Source organism: Cucurbita moschata, unplaced genomic scaffold (genome assembly GCF_002738365.1).
Source record: "Cucurbita moschata cultivar Rifu unplaced genomic scaffold, Cmos_1.0 Cmo_Scf00033, whole genome shotgun sequence".
In the NCBI taxonomy this organism is placed as follows: Eukaryota; Viridiplantae; Streptophyta; class Magnoliopsida; order Cucurbitales; family Cucurbitaceae; genus Cucurbita; species Cucurbita moschata.
The window spans coordinates 709044-727848 of NW_019268549.1; the positions used below are offsets into that span (position 1 = coordinate 709044).

An 18805-nucleotide genomic window follows, 5' to 3' on the forward strand; every position below is an offset into this window, starting at 1 on the left:
ATTGACTTTTGCGACCAATTCAACGTGCATATCATTTTGAGAATTTGACTAAGAAACATAATCTTACCGGGTAAAAGTTATTCACTTCTACTGTAAAATAATTAAATGAATAATTTTCTTAGGTGCTTATTTCGAGACTTGAACAATAAAGACACTCAATAAAATAATTAAATGAATAGTTTTCTTGAGTGTTATTTCGAAACTTGAACAATAAAGACACTCAAATTAGATTTCGCTTTTTAATTTTGAAAATTATTGTGTCTAATAAATTCTTAAATTTTGAAAATTTTACCGTAAGACCCTAACCTTCAAATTTTGGGTTTAATAAATTTCGAAACTCTTGACCGTATAAATTCTTAAACGACCTCTCAATTTCCAATTTTATATGCGGTTAATCTTTTGACTTTAAAACGATATAGGATGATCAAAAGGTACATAAACCAAGGTTATTCATTAATAAACATATGAATGACTACCTCATCATTAATAAGCACAATAATTGAGGTATATCACTAATACATAAAGATGTCCTAACAAACATAAAAATATTATATCAATAATAAAAAGTAATTGATGACATGTATCGACTATTGGTGTACAAATTATTTGTCAACAATAATAACGTCTATTAGTGACCGATGTAAAATTATAGTATGAATTGATCTATTAGTGATAAAAGAGTATTATAATATAATATAGAAATGATAATTTCTAACTTCCCACAATGCACGAATACAACGAATACATATGCGTTACCAATCCAAAACAAACTAGAATGGTTGAATCTTTAATACCTTATTTTTTTTAGGACACCATTTCTATTTGTAATGTAATACTCCACAAACACGCACAACACAACCTAACTAGGTAGAAACACCGTAATAATAACAAATAGAGAAAAAAAAGTAGACATAGTTCAACTGTAATCGACATAGTTTAACTGTATTACATTTCTTTAGACCAAGTTCAAGTTCCACACTTAGGACGAGAAATGAGAATCGGATTATTTGATTAAGTTAGTCGTAAAATCCCAAAGTTTCTTAGCGAGATCAACATCCTGGCCATGTTGGGTTGGCTTGTGTAGGTTACTGTTCATAAAATATTCACCACTCACTCCCTTTACTTGTGGATGCAATGCCACATAGCAGGTTGTTGCTGCACCCTGCAAAACAAATCGCTTCAATATTAGCCAAGTTATGTCACACAATCTCGTCAAAGTTACAAAGTCCTTGTTCGTGACAATATCTCAGTTTTTGTAAGCGTATGTAAAATAGACGCCAGAGAATGAAGCTCACCTGTTGAACATTTTTAAATATGAGTTTGCCGACTGTGTTTGCTAGACCTGCAAGAAAAACAAAGGGCTGTTGGATTAGGAAACTCCTAGGAAGATGGTTTCAAGAGAGATATCTACTGAGCTGAATGCAGTTTAGATATGTGGAAAGAAGTTGTCAATCAAAATGCAAGATAAAGATGGTCAACTGAAGCAAGAAAGACAAGAACCAGGTAGTGAGAGAGACTTTACGAGATAAGGAAACATCTAAATTTTTAGCTAAAGGTGTATTTTGAAAACATTAAACTCATAAGTCGAAACTGTAAAATCCCACATGGGTGGGGGAAAGGAGAACGGAGCATTCTTTACAGGGGTGTGAAAATCTCTCTCTAGTAAACGCGTTTTAAAAACTTTGAGAGGAATCTAGAAAAAGAAAGCACAAAAAAGACAACATCTACTAGCGGTGGACTTAGGCTGTTTAGAAACCGTGTTTAAAAACTCTGACGTTTGATGTCTAAGCTATTACCATTGCCATAATTGAAGTGGCGGAAAAGATTTGTGGTGATTATCCCCGGGTGAAGTGAGTTCGCAGTTATGTTTACTCCTTCTTCCTGTACAAGAAGAAACCATCAATTTTAAATGGTTTACCACAACCATTCTTAGTAAACAAAACCAGGAAAAATGACGAAATTGTAAATTAAAAAATCAACAAAAATGAGTTCCTCGGCTCAATGCATATAAATGCCCTTTATCGGATGTCCCCCAGGGCAACTAGAAGTAATAATGAAATGAACCAAGTTTTGGCAATGAAGAAAGGATTCGAATTTATCATCTAATGCCATACAACCTTTCTTGTTTCTCATTTTTGCTTTGTTTGTTTTCACTATCAACTAGAGAAGTATCCGTACCTTGAAACGTCGCGTAAGTTCATTGGCATGCAGAATATTAGATAGCTTCGATTGGCCATAAGCCTGCATTTTATTGTACCTACAATGACAGATTTTAAACAACTATCAAACTTTTACATGAACAAATGTAAATGACTGTTGAAGGATAAACTCAAAGAATAACAATGTCCTTGCATGCTCAAAGGTCAAGGTTTAGAACTATACATTCCACCCTAAGCATCCTGTGCAAAGTTCGGGACATATTATTAATTTATCTACACATTTTTGTTCGAGTAAGAAAGACGGAGTGATATTTATCAAACTAGAACTGAGCCCAAAAGCTTACAGCTTAAGTCAGGTAAATATTTGATCCTTCATTTATTTGTAATACTCCGCTCTGGGTTGGTTTGGATATTACTTTCTTCAACAAAACCCAACAAGTGGAGTATCAATATCAATTCGAAAGAAAGTGACACTGTCTAGACCTCCTCTACGAATACGACCTCGTTCAAGAAGGTGAAGGGGAATTAATCTATCTTTCTTCTTTACTGTCGTTAACCTAGTAGCTACAACTAAATCCAAAAGTTTTAAGCTAATAGTTTAGATTATATTTAATCTTTTTATATACATACATTCTTATTCTAAACAATATTTATGGAGGGAAGATTGAATGCGTCAAAATCGTTATATGCTTAAAACCGAGCGAACAGAAAGACGGCAGCAAGCAGCAATACCCAAACTGGGTTACTACTTGTCAGTTTCCAGTCTTCAGACAATGCAAGGAATTGAAAATCAGCCTCCTTTAGGTAGGAGGAAAGCAAAACATCGCCAACCACTTAATTCCCTATTCTCAAACAATGCTTCCCAAACCATAAAAAGGCATTCCATTCTTATTTCTGCACGCTTAAAAAAGTTTACCTTGATTCATCGTTAATTCCATCGAATTGGATGCCTTCAGGATATGTGTAACGATGAGCTTCTGAGGAGACGTTTACAATTCTACCTTCTTTCTCACTTTCAACAGCAGTTTTCTTCATATTTTCCAAAAGTAGATCCGTCAAAAGGAAATGGCCTGCATAAACTCGGAGTATCAAATTGGGTCAGGAATAATGATGAGCTGAAACACAATAAGTTAGGTTCCTTATAATTATTGTACACTAGGGAACTATCCATCAATTCTATTTTCAAAATTGAATGGAGGAGATCTTAGTTGTTATGATGATGAGAGATAAAGACCAAGGAGGACAATAAGACGTATATTATCCAAAAAATTATGCAAGAAAAGCTACAAGCAGTACAAGCAGAGAATTAGAGCCCGTAAAGTGCTTACAAACACTTCTTTCTTTTAAAGTTCTTAAAAGCACTTTATTAAACTCTTAGAAAGTCATTCCAATTAGGCCCAAAAAACCAACTCCACTTCAATGAATGTTGATATAAAACTTTCTCATCGTAGCAGCCACAATATCAATGCAATAAACCAAAGTTCCTAAAGCTAAGCAAGGCCTACGGCCTAATCTCCCCATGGCCACAACCTCACTTTCTCAGCCTTTCATATCGAGGCATAACAAGTTGGACTCACCCATATTTAATAACAGTAAAATCATGCAACATCAAATTGCCCTAGTCGTTTTCTGTATCAATATACCAAACTCTTGATGAGTCAATGGTTTCAAGTGTATCCTATATATTTTCTTGCCAGTTCACATATATTACAAGTTTTCATTATACAAGAAGAATCTAGTATATAACGTACCTAAGTGGTTTGTTGCAAATTGCTGTTCTATGTTATCTTTTGAAAGTCCAAAAGGGGTAGCCATTATTCCTGCATTATTACTTCCACCAAATAAAAAGAAAAGAGATGAAAAAAAAGTCACTAACTTGTACTACATCTTCAATTATATAGCTATATATCAAGGCAAGTAAATCCACGACTAGCAGGAGCAAGTAAGCAGCTGTGCATCAATACAGAAACAAACTACTTAACATGTCACTGTAATGCCTGTCAATTCTTACATGAGGATGTTAAGTGGAAACCCGGACGACTGGTAATCTGAGGCAAATTTTCTTACAGATGCCATGGAGCTAAGATCCAACTCCATGGTATCAATTTTTGCAGAGGGATTCTCATTGACAATGGTTTCTTTGACATTTCTACCAGCTTCTAAATTCCTAACACCCATAATGACATGAACTCCACGTAAGGCAAGAACACGCGCAGTTTCAGAGCCAATGCCGCTCGATGCTCCTGTGACATAAGCAAGGATTAGCTTGTAAGTGCAACTAGCAATGTTTGATTCCAAAGCAAAAAAAAGGAATAAAATTCAGAAAACTGCAAAAATGTGGTTGCAGCATTAATCTTGCGTTTAGTAATGAAGACCAAGCCAAGAGAGCGCTTATTTAAATGGTAAAACTAGTCACCAACCGTGCTTAGAAAAACATGTAGGAGACCCTTCATTTCAAGAGAAAATAAAAACCTGTAACAACCCAAGCCCAAGCCCACCGCTAACAGATATTGCCCGCTTTGGCCTCTTACATATCGCCGTCAACCTCACGGTTTTAAAATGCGTCTAATAGGGAGAGATTTCCACACTCTTACAAATAATGTTTCATTCCCCCTCTCCAACCAATGTGGGATCTCACAGTCCACCCTTCTTGGGAGCCCAACATCCTCGTTGGCACACCGCCCGGCGTCTGACTCTGATACCATTTGTAACAGCCCAAGCTCACCGCTAACAAATATTGTCCATTTTGGCCCGTTACATATTGCCGTCAGTCTCACAGTTTTAAAACATGTCTATTAGGGAGAGGTCTCCACATTCTTATAAAGAATACTTCATTCCCCTCTCCAACCAATGTGGGACCTCACAAAACCAAACAACTCCAACCAATGTGGGACCTCACAAAACCAAACAACTTTGCTCATGCCACTTAACAAACTTTCAGTTAGAATTTCTTTCCTCAATCTCTTTTTACAGCAATAGAAACCTGAAGTCAAAAGCCATCCCAACATTTTTCTTTTGTCAACGCATTCTTTAAGTCTCCATAGTTTGCCAACAATGACGTTTTAGTTTTCAGATTTTCTTTTGATTCAGTGTTTGTAGTTTAAAAAATGTAATGATCGTCTTTACTATTAAAATTCTTGTCAAGAAACTTATAGCAAAACAAACAAAACTACTACAGTCCAAACTCAATTCAGAAGTGTTCAAAATAAATTGAGATTTATAATGATGTCGAACAAAAATTTGGGCCCAAATACCGCCACACTGTTATAAGGTCATCGTGTTTCAATTCTAATGGATTTCCACTCTGGAACTACAATTGGAACTAGAATGGTGCATTTTTTAAACTAAGTACAAAGTTCACATGATTTATATATATAATTTAGCCAAAAATAAACTTCAATCCGAATCGAATCACTCATCACATTTTGACCTAGAAACACTAGGATGAATAAGAAGAAGAAGATCTATATGTTACAGGCATTAAAAACGCAAGCCGCACAAGTTTCGAACACAAAATCATGTTCGTAAATTGAAGAAAATCCAAGAAACTCAGATGCATAATTGAAGGAGGCGCACAAGTAAAAGAAAATTAGGATGAGACGCAGTTCAAAATTCAGAGAAAAATACAAAAAGAATAGATGCTTAGAGTAAATCAGGACCTGTAACAATGGCGGTGAGACCAGTACCATCGATTCCGTCTGTAACCTCCTCAGCAGTGGAAGAGGACGAAAATCCAGAGGGTCCTTTTCTTCTTAATAACCACATTGAATCGATTCGAGATGGAATTTGAAGACGCACTCAGGTGTTTTCTTAATCTGCAAATCCGTCTGCAACTTTGAGCATTTAATGATCAAGCATCGACGGTCGAATTGTGGGGTTCATAAGAACCATGCATTCTGCCACGGCGCCTCACATGGCACTCGTGCCCGCAACAAACTAGCACTAATTGGCAAGTCAAGAACACACAACTTAGGAGGCTTAAAGGTGTAATAATTGCCCATTCTCAATTAAAACGTTCAATGATTACATCATTCTCAAATTTAGAAAAAAAAAACTACCAAAATAACTGTAAGAACACAAATATGGTTTGACATGTCCATCTCATGTGCCGCGATGCATGAATGAACTTTCCCTTGAGGTTTTTAAAACGCGTCTGTTAGGGAGAGGTTTTCACACCGGATATAGAATGCTTAGTTCTCCTCTTCAGTCGATGTGAGATCTCACAATCCACCCCCCTTACGGGTTTAGCGTCCTCATTGGCACACCACCCGATATCTGGCTCTTATATCATTTGTAACAGCCCAAATTCATCACTATGAAATATTATCAGTTTATATTAATTTATTTCATGAAACCATGTTACTTTTATAAATTAGAGGTGCATCGGGTTATTTTGGGTTGAGGTGCACCAAGTCATCGATGACCCAAATGACTCGAACCGAGTTCACAACTCAAACCTCTATTTTCTGATTGAGTCAGGTCGTGAATTTAGCCATTTAAAAAACTATACTTATCCACTGTACATGTACATTAATAACTAAAATTTTATACAATACCAACATTCACTAGTCACATAACAAATTTAAAGGTAGGGTAACGTTGAGTTATAAACCATATTTTCAGGTCGGTTGAGTTGACCATACTAAAAAAGTCAACCATATTTTCAGGTCGGTTGAGTTAACCCAACCCAATCTTAAGTTAAGACGGTTCAAATTATTCGAATCATATGAAGGATGTTAGAAATACAATTATTTATTTATTTTATAATACGTAGTTGCCCTAAACTTTGAAACGTCATATTTTGTAGAGTGTCGAAGGCCCACGACGAAGCCCATAAGATTCCGGCGAAGTCAAGTCTGATGAGGCCGCGTCGGCTTCCACCCGAAACCCTAACTACCGTCACGTGCGGCGGCCAGCTTCGTTGATAGAGATCACGTGCCGAACACGAACCGCACACAAATTGTTAAGCAAAGCGTAAGAGAAAATTAAAAAAAAAAAAAAAAAAAAAAAAAAAAAAAAAAAAGAAAAAAAAAAGAAAAAAATTAAAATTAAAAAATTAAAAAAAAAATCTGAAAGTGCAGAATATCAACAGAGGCCAGTCTGAAACCCTATCTCCAGCTCCTCCTCCTTCTTCCAATCTTTCATTTTCTGTGCAACATTTCCATTTTGCAAGGTATCAATTTATGTTCTTCATCTTTCTGAGTTCCATTTCCCTATGTTTTCATCTCTATTGTGTTTTTCCGTTTTTTAATTTGTCTTTTTGGCTCCTATTGGTTGGGATTTTGATTCATTTCGTTACCTTCAAGAGGGGGTTTTTGAACATGAGCTTGATTTTTGGGAACGAATTGCATTGGTTGTTTTTTTTTTCTCCATGGAAATGGACTTCGTTATTGTTATTATTATTTTTAATTTGCCGTGATAGGATACGATTCGTGATTCTAATTAATTAGATTTGTTTTGTTTTTTTGAAATAAAGAGGAAATGGGTGTTGAATTTTCGGTTTTTGATGGTTTTAGTTTGTTCGTTTGTTGGCATATAGCTGCAGTAGTTAAATTTTACCGTTCTCTTAATTGAAATCTGGGCAGCGGAAAATTTGAGATTTCCTCGACTTTTGTTCTATGTACCATGCTCTATGGATTATGTAGCAATATTGAAAATTTTTGGAACGTTTCTTTGTGTTGTGGCTGAAGTGTGGTTAGAAATGGAGTCCACTCGCTACTGTTGAAGTTGATTCAAATATCTATTCAGGCAGTGCACGAAAATTTTGAAATTGAACAGTATTTTCTTCTTTAGCTTTGAAATTTGATTTTGAGAGTGAAGTTTTGTTAGTTCTTTAGAGATTAGCTTCTTGTGGCTAGGATTTTAGATTTTGGGTGAATCATTTGATATAATTATAGAATAATGCAATTAATGAGAGTAAAGTTGAAGGATGTGGTTGAGCTTGCGTTTGTAGGTGACTGTTGACCACAGTGATTGAGTGCTTCTTGGAAGGTCTATCCTTGTAATTCCAACCAACTGAAATAATTTTATCTTTCAATCCAAAGAAAAAAAATCAGAGGTTTTGGTCACATCTCTAATCGAAAATGGATTACCTCGAGTTTTAAGCAGAATAAGTATCAAATTCATACTTGTACGTTGTTTAAAGGAGAAAGCTCAATATTTTTCCATCACCAAATTGGATTATTCTCTGTAAGGATCAAAGCAATAAATATCTTTGTGTGTTCTCTACGAACTTCTGTCCATCTTTAATAGTTTTAATATGCTCAACTGCCAGCAGGCAGCACTCCTTCTGTGCACTAAAGACTTTCAGGTTCAACTCATTTTCAGTAGTTTTTTTTTGGCAAGGTGAAGGTCAGGGTTAGTATCAAGGTGGCTACTTTTTACTTCCGTTGACTATTGTAGGATTTCTATTAAGGAAAGATGAGTAGAGGATCTTGCATTTTTCTTCGATTCTAGATGGAAATTTTTTCTTTGGCACTCTAATGGGTTTTGAAAGGAACAATTGTGTTATCATTCTCTCCTAATCTCTTGAATGTGCATGATCATTTCATATTTTAAATAAAGAATAGTGAGTGAGAGGACAGACAAATGAAAGAATGGCTGTTGGCTAGCAGAAATTAACTTTAGAGTTATGATTTACTGCTGAATTAACTGTTAGAATTTTCATTTTCCCACTGTACCATTAGTCAGGTTTCCGTGTTTAATATGAAAGTTATTGATGAACCGGAGTGTATTTTATTTATCTATTTATGATTAAAACATCAACTTTGATTAAGAAAAAATGAAAGAGTTCAAGGGAATACAAAACCGAGCGTACAAAAGGGAACCCAGTTAAAGAAAAGGGCTTCGATCTTGCAAGATAGTGCCTGTAGAACAAATATAAAAAATCTTTGAAATCGAAGTTGAAAGAGAAACATGAAATCTAGTAAGGGACCAAACATCGCTAGGATCCCTCTCCAAACCTCTAAACACCATGATTCCTTTCACTGCAAAGATTCCACATGATAACACACCCCAACTAAGCACAGTAAGTGACCCTTCTCATGAAAAAGTGGATGGAGGAGGAACTTCCCGAGCATGACACTAATGTCCCTATGACGGGCAAGCAAGAAGCTAAATGTCTGTAAGTAAGTAAGAATTTCAAATAGAACGCGCGAACTCACGTCCCCAAAGAATGTGATCTATTTCTTCCTTCGCCTTCTGACAAAGAATACAACAAAACAAGCCAAATACCAATACATCCTCCTCGAAAAAATTTCACTTTCATAGGAATCTTTATCCTCCAAAGGACTGAAAAAAATAGACTCACTAGTGGGAGTTTATTTTATTTATCTAAGAAATGATGCTCTATTCTTATATACAAGGAATTTTGGTTAATCCACATCATTTTTCTACTTTTGTGTAAGGTATGTCATGTCCTTTTATTTTGACATGTTAAGTAAATATCCTAGTCTGTGTTTGCATGTTGCAAGTGGCTGATATAAAGTTTGCACATCTTTTCAATAATGCTCGCGTTTATGTCTTTTGGTCTCAGGTTTTTGGTTATTTGCTAGTCCTTGATTGTGAGTCCCTTCTGTGTAGTGCAGCTAGCTCTCTAAACTTCTATTATCAATAAGAGGCATGCTTGTCTGGATTCTCCTTTTTATCCACTTTGGCAGTATTGATAAAGAGTTGAGAGTCTCAACAAAGTTAAGACCCTGAAGAAGTAGAATATTTATTTCTCTATGACTCCGTAATTCCTTCGAGGTGGTTCAGAGTGCTTACATTAGTATTCCTGAAAGAGTGATATTACTGAGTGACCTGTTTTCTTTGTGCGGCGACCACAAAGTGCTACATCAGATGACTGAAAGTGCTATGGCGGTAGTCAAACCTGAGGTACAATGCTTTACAAATTTACACTAGGACCAAGAAACTGTCTTGGTTTAAGAACATGGCACAAAATTTTCCATGGAGTTTTTTCACTTCCCACACGCGCACAGTTTTTGGGATGATATGGATTATACATGTAATGCATTTAGGGGTTCTTGGAGATCCTATGTGTTTTGATGATCAGTATACAGCAGGCAACGGTTTAAGAAAAAATCACACTTATCTAAGTGGCTGCATCGGGCAATTCATTATTTGTTGGTTAATTTTCCTTCTGAAATGTGATTTTTTTCCAGATGAAGTCTTACATTTGGCTTCAAACTGCTGATGGCTCAATACAACAAGTTGAAGAAGAAGTTGCTATGTTTTGCCCTATGATTTGTCGGGAAATACTCCAAACAGGGATGGGATCCTCCAAGAATTATGCAATATCTCTTCCGCAGCGAGTGAATCCTGCTATATTAGGCTTAATTCTTGACTATTGCAGGTTCCATCAAGTACCGGGTCGCTCCAATAAGGTCAGTATATCTCTGAACCTGTTTTTTCCTCTAACCACAATCATCAGTTATGGAGATGTGGAGATTGAATGGACGCTGTTACTTATGGACAACTCAGTAGTCATATTACAAATGAACATGGGTATTATTTTCCATAGGAGCGTAAGACGTTTGATGAGAAATTCATTCGCATGGATACAAAAAAGCTATGTGAGTTGACGTCTGCTGCTGACAGCCTCCAATTGAAACCGTTGGTTGATCTAACTAGTCGAGCACTTGCTCGAATTATTGAAGGAAAGACTCCAGAGGAGATCAGGGAGACATTTCACCTACCTGATGATCTCACAGAGGTGCGTCCCACACTCACACCCAAAACCAACTCACACACTCACATATTCAGTTTAAGTGTCTCACTCAGACTAAATTCTACAGGAAGAAAAGTTGGAGCCCTTACGCAACATAACAGATGATCCACGCATTCGGCTCTTAAATAGATTATATGCACGGAAAAGGAAAGAATTAAGAGAAAGAGAGAAATTGAAGGTGAATTACCTTTTTACTAATGGAAAAAAAATATTTATAACGGTAGAACATATTAGGAGAAAGAGTGAGGTATTCTCTAATAAAGAAAATGAAAATTACACGATAAAAAAAAAGCCTAAAATACCCAAAAATCTGTACTCTTTGCTATTTTGTTCACATCCTTGTTTTTAACCCTATCCAAGGCTCTGAGTAGTATACTTAATCTGACTTTGAGTTGTGTTATATAATTTTAATCTCCCAATAGCAATTTAGCACGTCATTTTTCACATCTTTCAGAATGTTGAGATCGAGGAGCGGGTGGATGATAGATCAGTCGATGACCTTCTGTCATTTATAAATGGAGGAGACGGAGGTACTTGAGAATTGTTCACTCGTTCTTGCTCTTTCTGTCTCATTTCATTGTCTTAACTTTTTACTGGGATGTCCTCTTTTCATGCTCTAGCCTTAATATCACATCTTGAATTTTAGTGTCCATGTTAAGTGGTTTTGCAGTATATAAGAATTTGCCACAATTTACCTGTAAACATGGGGAGAGAAGTTTCTACTTATCCGTACTCTTTCGAGATTCTCAGTGCTAAATGTCTCTTATTTTTTCTTTGTAATTCAACCACTATTATTCCACACGCAGATTCAAAGGCAGTAAAAGCAAACAAAAACAAAAAGAAAAATCGGAGGAGAAAGGATCAACAGAAGGATTCTTCTTCAACCAATGAGAATGGGAACCATGATAAAATAGAGGTTTGCATCTGTGCATAATTTTTTGTATTTGGCTTGTCTATATATGTGGCCTATTAAAAAGTTCCCCTTTTCACATCAGAAGTAGCTCCAATTATTGAATTCTGCAATCTTATATTGTTTAGGAGTTGGATGCACTTCCTTCTTGTTGCCAGAATAATGAGTTTGACAAGATTTCGGGGGCATCTCCGAGTAGAACTGTGAAATCACAGGATTCAGCAGTTTCCATATATTCATCTAAGATCGAGTTCGATGATGCTGATATGTATGATGATCTAGATCCTGCGATGAAGGAGGAACTTGACAGGTCAGATATGTCAAATGAATGTTGTACTGAACCCTTTTTCCAACCCACTTTATTCAACTGTCGGGAAATGTTGAACAGTGGACAACATTGAACCTTTTTCTCACGTCTTAGTGCTTGCTTCTTCTGCGTGCTCATATGCTATAGGGTTCTAGGTGATATTTGATTTTAATTTCTGATTTGTGACGTTCCGGTTTTCTTCTCTTTATTTAATGAGTGAATTGTTCTAATTTGGCTCTGTGGGATAGAAGCGAAATGGTAATTATATTTTTTTTTAGGCTTTGAGGATTAGTACTGAGCTCAATTTCAGTCACGCGTGTCATCTGCTTATGGAAAAAATTATTGGGGTGGTGGTGGTTCTTTTTTTGGTTGGGGGGAGGGGGATGTATTGGACGAGGGTGCCAATTGTGTTTAAATTTTCCAACTCCCTTGCCTGGAACCTTACACTTAGGAGGCTTTTATGACTGGGAGATGAACGACGGGGCAGGATACAGATGTTCTTTACAGGAAGCTTTGATGCAATCTGATTCGATAAGGTCATTGTCCTAAGAAGACAACTGTTTTGATGGTCAGTAGCTCTTTGCAGCATTAACAGGTTCAAAAAGAGGAACCCTAATCTGCAGTTCTTTTTCAAATGTGTGTTTTGTTATGGGAATGAGACTCTCTCCGAATGTAGCTTTGCCTTCAAGGACTAGAGTTTTATTTGTAATCAATTTGGTGTGGTGTGGTGTTTGAACTAAGAACAAGTTGGGGGGATGGCTTCTGGACTTTCTTCTAGGATGATGGTTCAAGGACAAGGGCAAAATTTAAACGCTTCTGAAGCTCGTTTGTAGTTTGTATGCAAAAAAAAAAAAAAAAAAAAAAAGCTAGAATTTTCATTGATAAGTTGAATTGTTTTGAATCTTTATGTGATTATTTATGTTTCACAGCCTCTAATTGGAGTGTGCAACACAAACTTTGTTTCTACTCTACTTCCACCTCGAAATTAGATTGGAACTTCTATTTGATCCTAAGTCGGGTTAAGGGACATCTCGTCCTGTGTTCCTAAAGTTTTTGTTGGCTGGCTTCTTTTTTTAATGAGACATCTTTATCTGTTTCATATAAAAAGAAATGTTTACTGAAAAATACGTAAGCTGTTAGAAACCATACACCATCTAGCCTGTAGAAAAGAAATCATTCTTTCCCAAATTTCATGGGGAGGGGAAAAACAATGTCTTAGAAGTTGTGACAAGTCTTTGGTCATGAATATTTTGAATCATAAATATCTTTCGTCAACGGTACACACACTATAACAGCCCAAGCCCTCCCAAAGAAGACAATATGTGCTAGCGGTGGGTTTGGGCTTGGGCTGTTACACACACATCAGGTAAAGGACTGTTTACATGATCAGCAGTCCCTTGTACTAACCATAATGTCTCAAATGGATGTATATGTTATTATTTTCCTTGTATTAGTCGTCTGCCATATTGAAGTCGGTCTGAATCATATTTTCCAGGCGTGTATGTGTAGTAGCTGATTGCGGTCGTCCTCAAAATCCACTTCTTTTTGTCACCATTTAAGTTAGTTAATCTCTTGGATGCAGGGAAGTAGAAGACTTTGCTAGAAGATTGAATTCAGATTGGCCAGAAAGAGTGCAAGAAATTCTATCGCTAGGCCAAGAAAGAAAACTGGTGACCGTATTAAATGGCAATGGTTCATCAACCAGATTCACAAGTAAGTTTTGTGTCAAAATTATTTCATGTCCTTAGAAGAGATCGTCTTAAACTTCGATAATATCATATTTTAACTGCAAAATGCTGGTTGCTGGTAGATTCAATTAGGTGGTTATTAGTCGAGAATTAAAAATCTGACATTTCTCGTTAACCAAATATCGTATTACTATTGAAACGGATCTCCGAACATACATGAAGTTCAAAGGGTTTGAAGTAGAGCTATTGGAGTGACTGGTGCATTTCTTTGATATGTCTAGAACAGGTGCTGATAGGAGGTAGTAGTCTTCCTATCAGAGTTCGTAGGTAGTGCCAGTTAGAGACGACGACGACGATCTGCTTTCCGGTACACGAACACGGTAGCTCAGTCGATTTGAATGAGCGGGATTGTGGGAGAAGCTACTGTTGGAGACATGAAAGGAAGCAAGAGTTTGCAGGATTTCAGTGTAAAAATGGTGGATGGGGAAGGAAGGTTTTATAGGCGTTATTATGACATGAGAAAGATGCAAATTTTTGTTTTGGGGGATAGAGAAAGAGAGTCATAAAAGGAATGGGAGCCGAGGGGAGGAAAAACTGGCGCTGTATCGCTGAGAGCATAATTGGCTCATCCCTTTTTCTTGAGCCTTTTTTTGTTTTTTTTTTTGTTTTGGGTTTCTTCCATTTTGTTTGTTTGTAACTTGAGCCATGCTTATTTTGGCTAAATGTATTGTTGTTGAAATTAATGTCCGTTGCATAAAAAATGGTATCATCATTCTTTCCATTCGTTTGTAACCCCAATTTTGTCATTCAATAGTGAATCAGTTTTTGGTGATAATGCAAGGGAACATACTCCTTTCATATACTTCTACTAATTCTCACTTGTCACTTGTTTTTATACATATTCACTCGCAGACGAGCGCTTCTCTCGACCACTAGAGATGTCTATGAGGTGGAGCTGTGACCGGATGGGTTTGAAATAATAGAAAATTATAGCACTCCGATTAAAGTAATCAGAAGAGGGCTGGAAATGACTCGCCAGTGACGGATTTCTTGGCCCGTTGGTAGGCCAAAACAAATTGAGATGACATCGACAATGCTTTTTTTTTTAAAGAATAGAAAATTGTAACACTCCAATTAAAGGAACTAGAAGAGGGCTGGAAATGACTAGCCAGCAACTAGAAGAGGGCTGGAAATGACTCACCAGCGACGGATTTCTTGGCCTTCCCGGTCCTCTCGTACTAGGGAAAGGTCCTCTCAATGCTCTAACGCCCACACCGAATATGGACCGAACTGTCTCACGACGTTTTGAATCCAGCTCATGTACTGCTTTAATGGGCGAATAGCCCAACCCTTGGAACATACTACAGCCCAGACGACATCGAGGTGCCAAACCTTCCCGTAGATGTGAGCTCTTGGGGAAGATCAGCCTGTTATCCCTAGAGTAACTTTTATCTGTTGAGCGACAACCCTTCCACTCGGCACCGTCGGATCACTAAGGGCGACTTTCGTCCCTGCTCGACGAGTGGATCTTGCAGACAAGCTCCCTTCTACCTTTGCACTCGAGGGCCAATCTCCGTCTGGCCTAAGAAAACCTTTGCACGCCTCCATTACCTTTTGGGAGGCCTACGCCCCATAGAGCGATAATGCTTTTTTGAAAGAATAGAAAATTATAACACCTCGATTAAAGTAACCAGAAGATGATTGGCTGAAAATATTTATCGGCCAAAACAAAAATATAATATAATGTTGATATAATTTCTCTTAAATTTCAATATTACAACTGAGTTTCTATATAAATTTTGGAGAAAATAAAAATTAATCTTCGTTTTCAACTTCATATATGAAAAACGTGTTCGGTTCGGTTCGCCCCTAAATTTTTAAGCTTAAAGTTTCTACAAAAAATAATAATAATAATAATAATAATAATGAGGCCTTTTTCTTTTGATCACTTGTGCACTAATCTCTACATGATATCATAATCTCAGCCATGCAAACCCAGAAAGTTACATTAATTAAGAACTTCCATTACAATCCAAAAACTCCAAACTATTCAAACATAATTGCTATCTGAAAACAAAACCAGAACAGATCAACCACAGTTATTTTGAATAATTAACCAAACAAAGCTCTCTCAATCTTTGGATTTTTTGACCGAGTAATATCTCTTCAATGCCTTTGGCACATACAAAGGCAACAAGATCCCAAACAGATTGAAGCTCCAAACCGCCATGTTCACCACCGCAAGCCCTCTTCCGATCATCTGCCGCCGCACAGACCCACTGTACTCCTTGTCTTCCTTTGCGAACTCGTCCCGCAGCCACTCCGTCAGTGTGAACACCCTTCTCGCGTTGTACAATACTGGCACGAACACTCGGATTGGCATCGAGAATCTGTCGTTCCCCGCCACGCCTTCCATGAAACTCTGTCAGCAAAACAACTATAAATGATGCATATATAATTGTAACGGTCCAAAGCCCACCACTAATGGCTTTCCCTTTCCATATTCCCTTGAGACTTTTCGTTCTACTCTTCAACTAGTGGGATCTCACAATCCACCCCTTTGGAGCTTAGGATGCTCGTTGGCACTCATTATCATCTCCAATCGATGAGAGAGGTTTCCACACCATTATAAAGGTGTCTCCCCCAGTGGGATCTCATAATACACCCCTTTGGAGCCCAGATGGCTCGTTGGCACTCATCCTCTTCTCCAATCGATGAAAAAGGTTTCCACACCATTGTAAAGGTGTTTCGTTTTCCCAGGATCTCACAATCAACCCCTTTGGAGCCCAGAGTGCTCGTTGGCACTCATTCTCTTCTCCCATCGATAAGAGAGGTTTCCACACATTATAAAGAGTGTTTCGTTTTCCTCTCTAACTAGTGGGATCTCACAATCCACCCCCTTTGAGGTCAGCGTGCTCGTTGGCACTCATTCCATTCTCCAATCGATGGTAGAGGTTTCCACACTCTTATAAACGGAGTTTCATTCTCCTTTCCAACTAATGTGATATCTTACCCTCCACCTTTTGGGCCAGCGTTCTCGCTGACACACATTCCCTCGTTTCTGTCTCCAATCGATTGGAGAAGTTTCCACATCCTTATAAAGGGTCTCGTTACTTTCTCCAACCGATGTGGTTGTGAGATCCTACATCGGTTGGAAAGGGGAGTGTTCAAAACCAATCCCTAAAAAGTGTTTTAAATACGGAAACCGAATAAAATAATATCTGTTAGCGGGAAGCTTGAACCATTACAATAGTGGTATAGTCTTTTGAAGATGCTAAACCTGGCTAGCAAGAAGAAAGACATGGGGAGAAGCGGCTTTGATGCCTTCTTTATCTTCTTCAAAGAAGCCCTCCAGAATGTAGGCTATAGGGAGGAAGAATCCCACAACGATGGTGAAGAATCCATACAAGCGGAGCAGCCTATTCTCCTGGCTGAACACCGTCGGTTCTCCGGCGCCGGCCAGCGGCGGAAACGCCACTCTGGAAATGAAGTACATATACATCATAGAAAATACCACAAACGCCAAGTCTTCAGCGCACACCATCCCACTGGCTGAGAATATCACCACCACCGCAAGCGCGTTCAGTTGCTGGAAACTCAGAAACGCCGCCGCCGCCGCCGCCCTCTTCCGCCCAACGCCGCCAGGTGATTTGATTCCCTCCTGCTGCTGCTGCTGCTGCTTTGGATCGCATGATTCTTTGTGAAGGATTTCTTGCTCCGTTGGGAGGCTTATGTCGCTGCATGTGGGCCCCACTCCGCCGGACATTTTTTTCCTAAGAAAAAGTGAAGTGAGGAAGAAAGGTGGAGAGAAAGGAAGGAAATGGGGATGGGAGTTTGAGGGGTGTGGTGGGGATAGTGGACACGTGGCAGTCTGAGAGGATTCGACGGGTCACAGTCTACACGTGGTGGTTTTTGGTTGGTTACTTGAGACACGTGGTGGAGTTTTGGTTTGTTATTGCCACGTGAAATTTGGATCCTAGCCATTTGAAACGGATAATTTAGAAGCTGAATAAATTAAATGTTAATTGAAATTAAAATTTATTAAATACTAATATGAGATTTTCCTAAAATCATTATTATTTATCTTTAAGAAATAGAAATGTTTAGTTATTTTTAAATATATATTTGATATAAATCTTTTTCATCTACGACCCACCTCCATGACGTCAGCGATGCGAACCTCTACGATGTTGACGTGAACATCTACAACGGTGACGTGATTCGTTGTTTAGCAAACCCTATTGACCTTCAACGAATCCAAATTTACAATAGTGATTGGACAGAACTAACTCTGGTGTGTTAATTCTGTGACGAGCAATGACCCACAAGAGATGCTTGTTATGGACGGTAGGAAGCAAATCGAAATCGTGGGCATATCTCCTTTTGGGAGAGGTCGAAATTATAAGAGATTATTTGGTCAAAAGGTATGTTACGGTGTCGGAGAATGGAGACAGTAATAAATCATGGTAGTTGTTTAGATCCACGGAATCGTACCTTATTTACAACATACCAATTAGGGTTAATTGAACTAAGCTGACACTTTATTATTGCTTCAGTAAAGCGTTAGAGGTTTGGAACGTACAGATTTCCCGTGCTCGGCCGAGAGTGTATTGTTACATCATAAGATAATATTGTAGATAGAAAATGCGTATATGAATTGTTACCGTATAAATCAAAACAAGTCTGTAAGGACTTTTTAGGTCAACTCCATCAGATGACTACATATACTGACACGACTTAATCATATTGAGGTATATCACTCATGGTAATGGCTATCGTACCTAATTTTCTTATTATTAAATCTTATTTATAGGTACGCCTGTATTATAATAACTTTGTTCGAGACGTATAAAAATTCTCAATGGAGAAAGATTTCCCACATTTAGGTTAAATGCGTGATGATGCATCGTAACTACAATTGATATCATTCAACAAACTCGAATACTAAAAATTATTTTCACTGATAGGTGACGCCCTCGTCATAGATGCCGACGACAACAAGCTGAAAATATT

The 18805-nt window shown here is 37.7% G+C and overlaps 3 protein-coding genes across 8 annotated transcripts; 1 reads left to right on the plus strand and 2 right to left on the minus strand.

The window, feature by feature from the left end:
- Positions 1-737: 737 nt before the first annotated feature.
- On the minus strand, positions 738-6129 carry LOC111430281 (short-chain dehydrogenase TIC 32, chloroplastic-like). Of its 3 annotated transcripts, XR_002708306.1 has the most exons (9): positions 5819-6129; positions 4171-4402; positions 3911-3990; positions 3076-3229; positions 2179-2257; positions 1797-1881; positions 1296-1342; positions 946-1162; positions 738-866 (listed from the first exon to the last, which is right to left on the minus strand). XR_002708306.1 is itself a non-coding variant. In XM_023066470.1 (8 exons), exons 1-8 carry the CDS (start codon positions 5922-5924, stop codon positions 1004-1006), a joined length of 942 nt encoding a protein of 313 aa, XP_022922238.1. In that variant the 5' UTR covers positions 5925-6129; the 3' UTR covers positions 738-1003. The 3 variants fall into 3 exon arrangements, 2 of the variants coding, with proteins under 2 accessions (XP_022922238.1, XP_022922240.1); XM_023066470.1 differs by having other exon boundaries at positions 738-1162; XM_023066472.1 differs by having other exon boundaries at positions 738-1162; positions 1797-1878; positions 5819-6128.
- Positions 6130-7211: 1082 nt separating this feature from the next.
- On the plus strand, positions 7212-14627 carry LOC111430276 (SKP1-like protein 21). Of its 4 annotated transcripts, none has more exons than XM_023066463.1 (10): positions 7212-7332; positions 9694-10034; positions 10322-10543; positions 10681-10872; positions 10955-11065; positions 11342-11417; positions 11694-11803; positions 11926-12107; positions 13687-13817; positions 14074-14627. In XM_023066463.1, the coding sequence occupies exons 2-10, from the start codon at positions 9999-10001 to the stop codon at positions 14121-14123; spliced, it is 1110 nt and encodes a 369-aa protein (XP_022922231.1). In that variant the 5' UTR covers positions 7212-7332; positions 9694-9998; the 3' UTR covers positions 14124-14627. The 4 variants fall into 4 exon arrangements, with proteins under 4 accessions (XP_022922231.1, XP_022922233.1, XP_022922232.1 ...); XM_023066465.1 differs by having other exon boundaries at positions 9741-10034; XM_023066464.1 differs by having other exon boundaries at positions 9746-10034.
- Positions 14628-15796: 1169 nt separating this feature from the next.
- On the minus strand, positions 15797-17560 carry LOC111430282. The gene is made up of 2 exons (XM_023066473.1): positions 17073-17560; positions 15797-16214 (listed from the first exon to the last, which is right to left on the minus strand). Exons 1-2 carry the CDS (start codon positions 17556-17558, stop codon positions 15924-15926), a joined length of 777 nt encoding a protein of 258 aa, XP_022922241.1. The 5' UTR covers positions 17559-17560; the 3' UTR covers positions 15797-15923.
- Positions 17561-18805: the final 1245 nt, after the last annotated feature.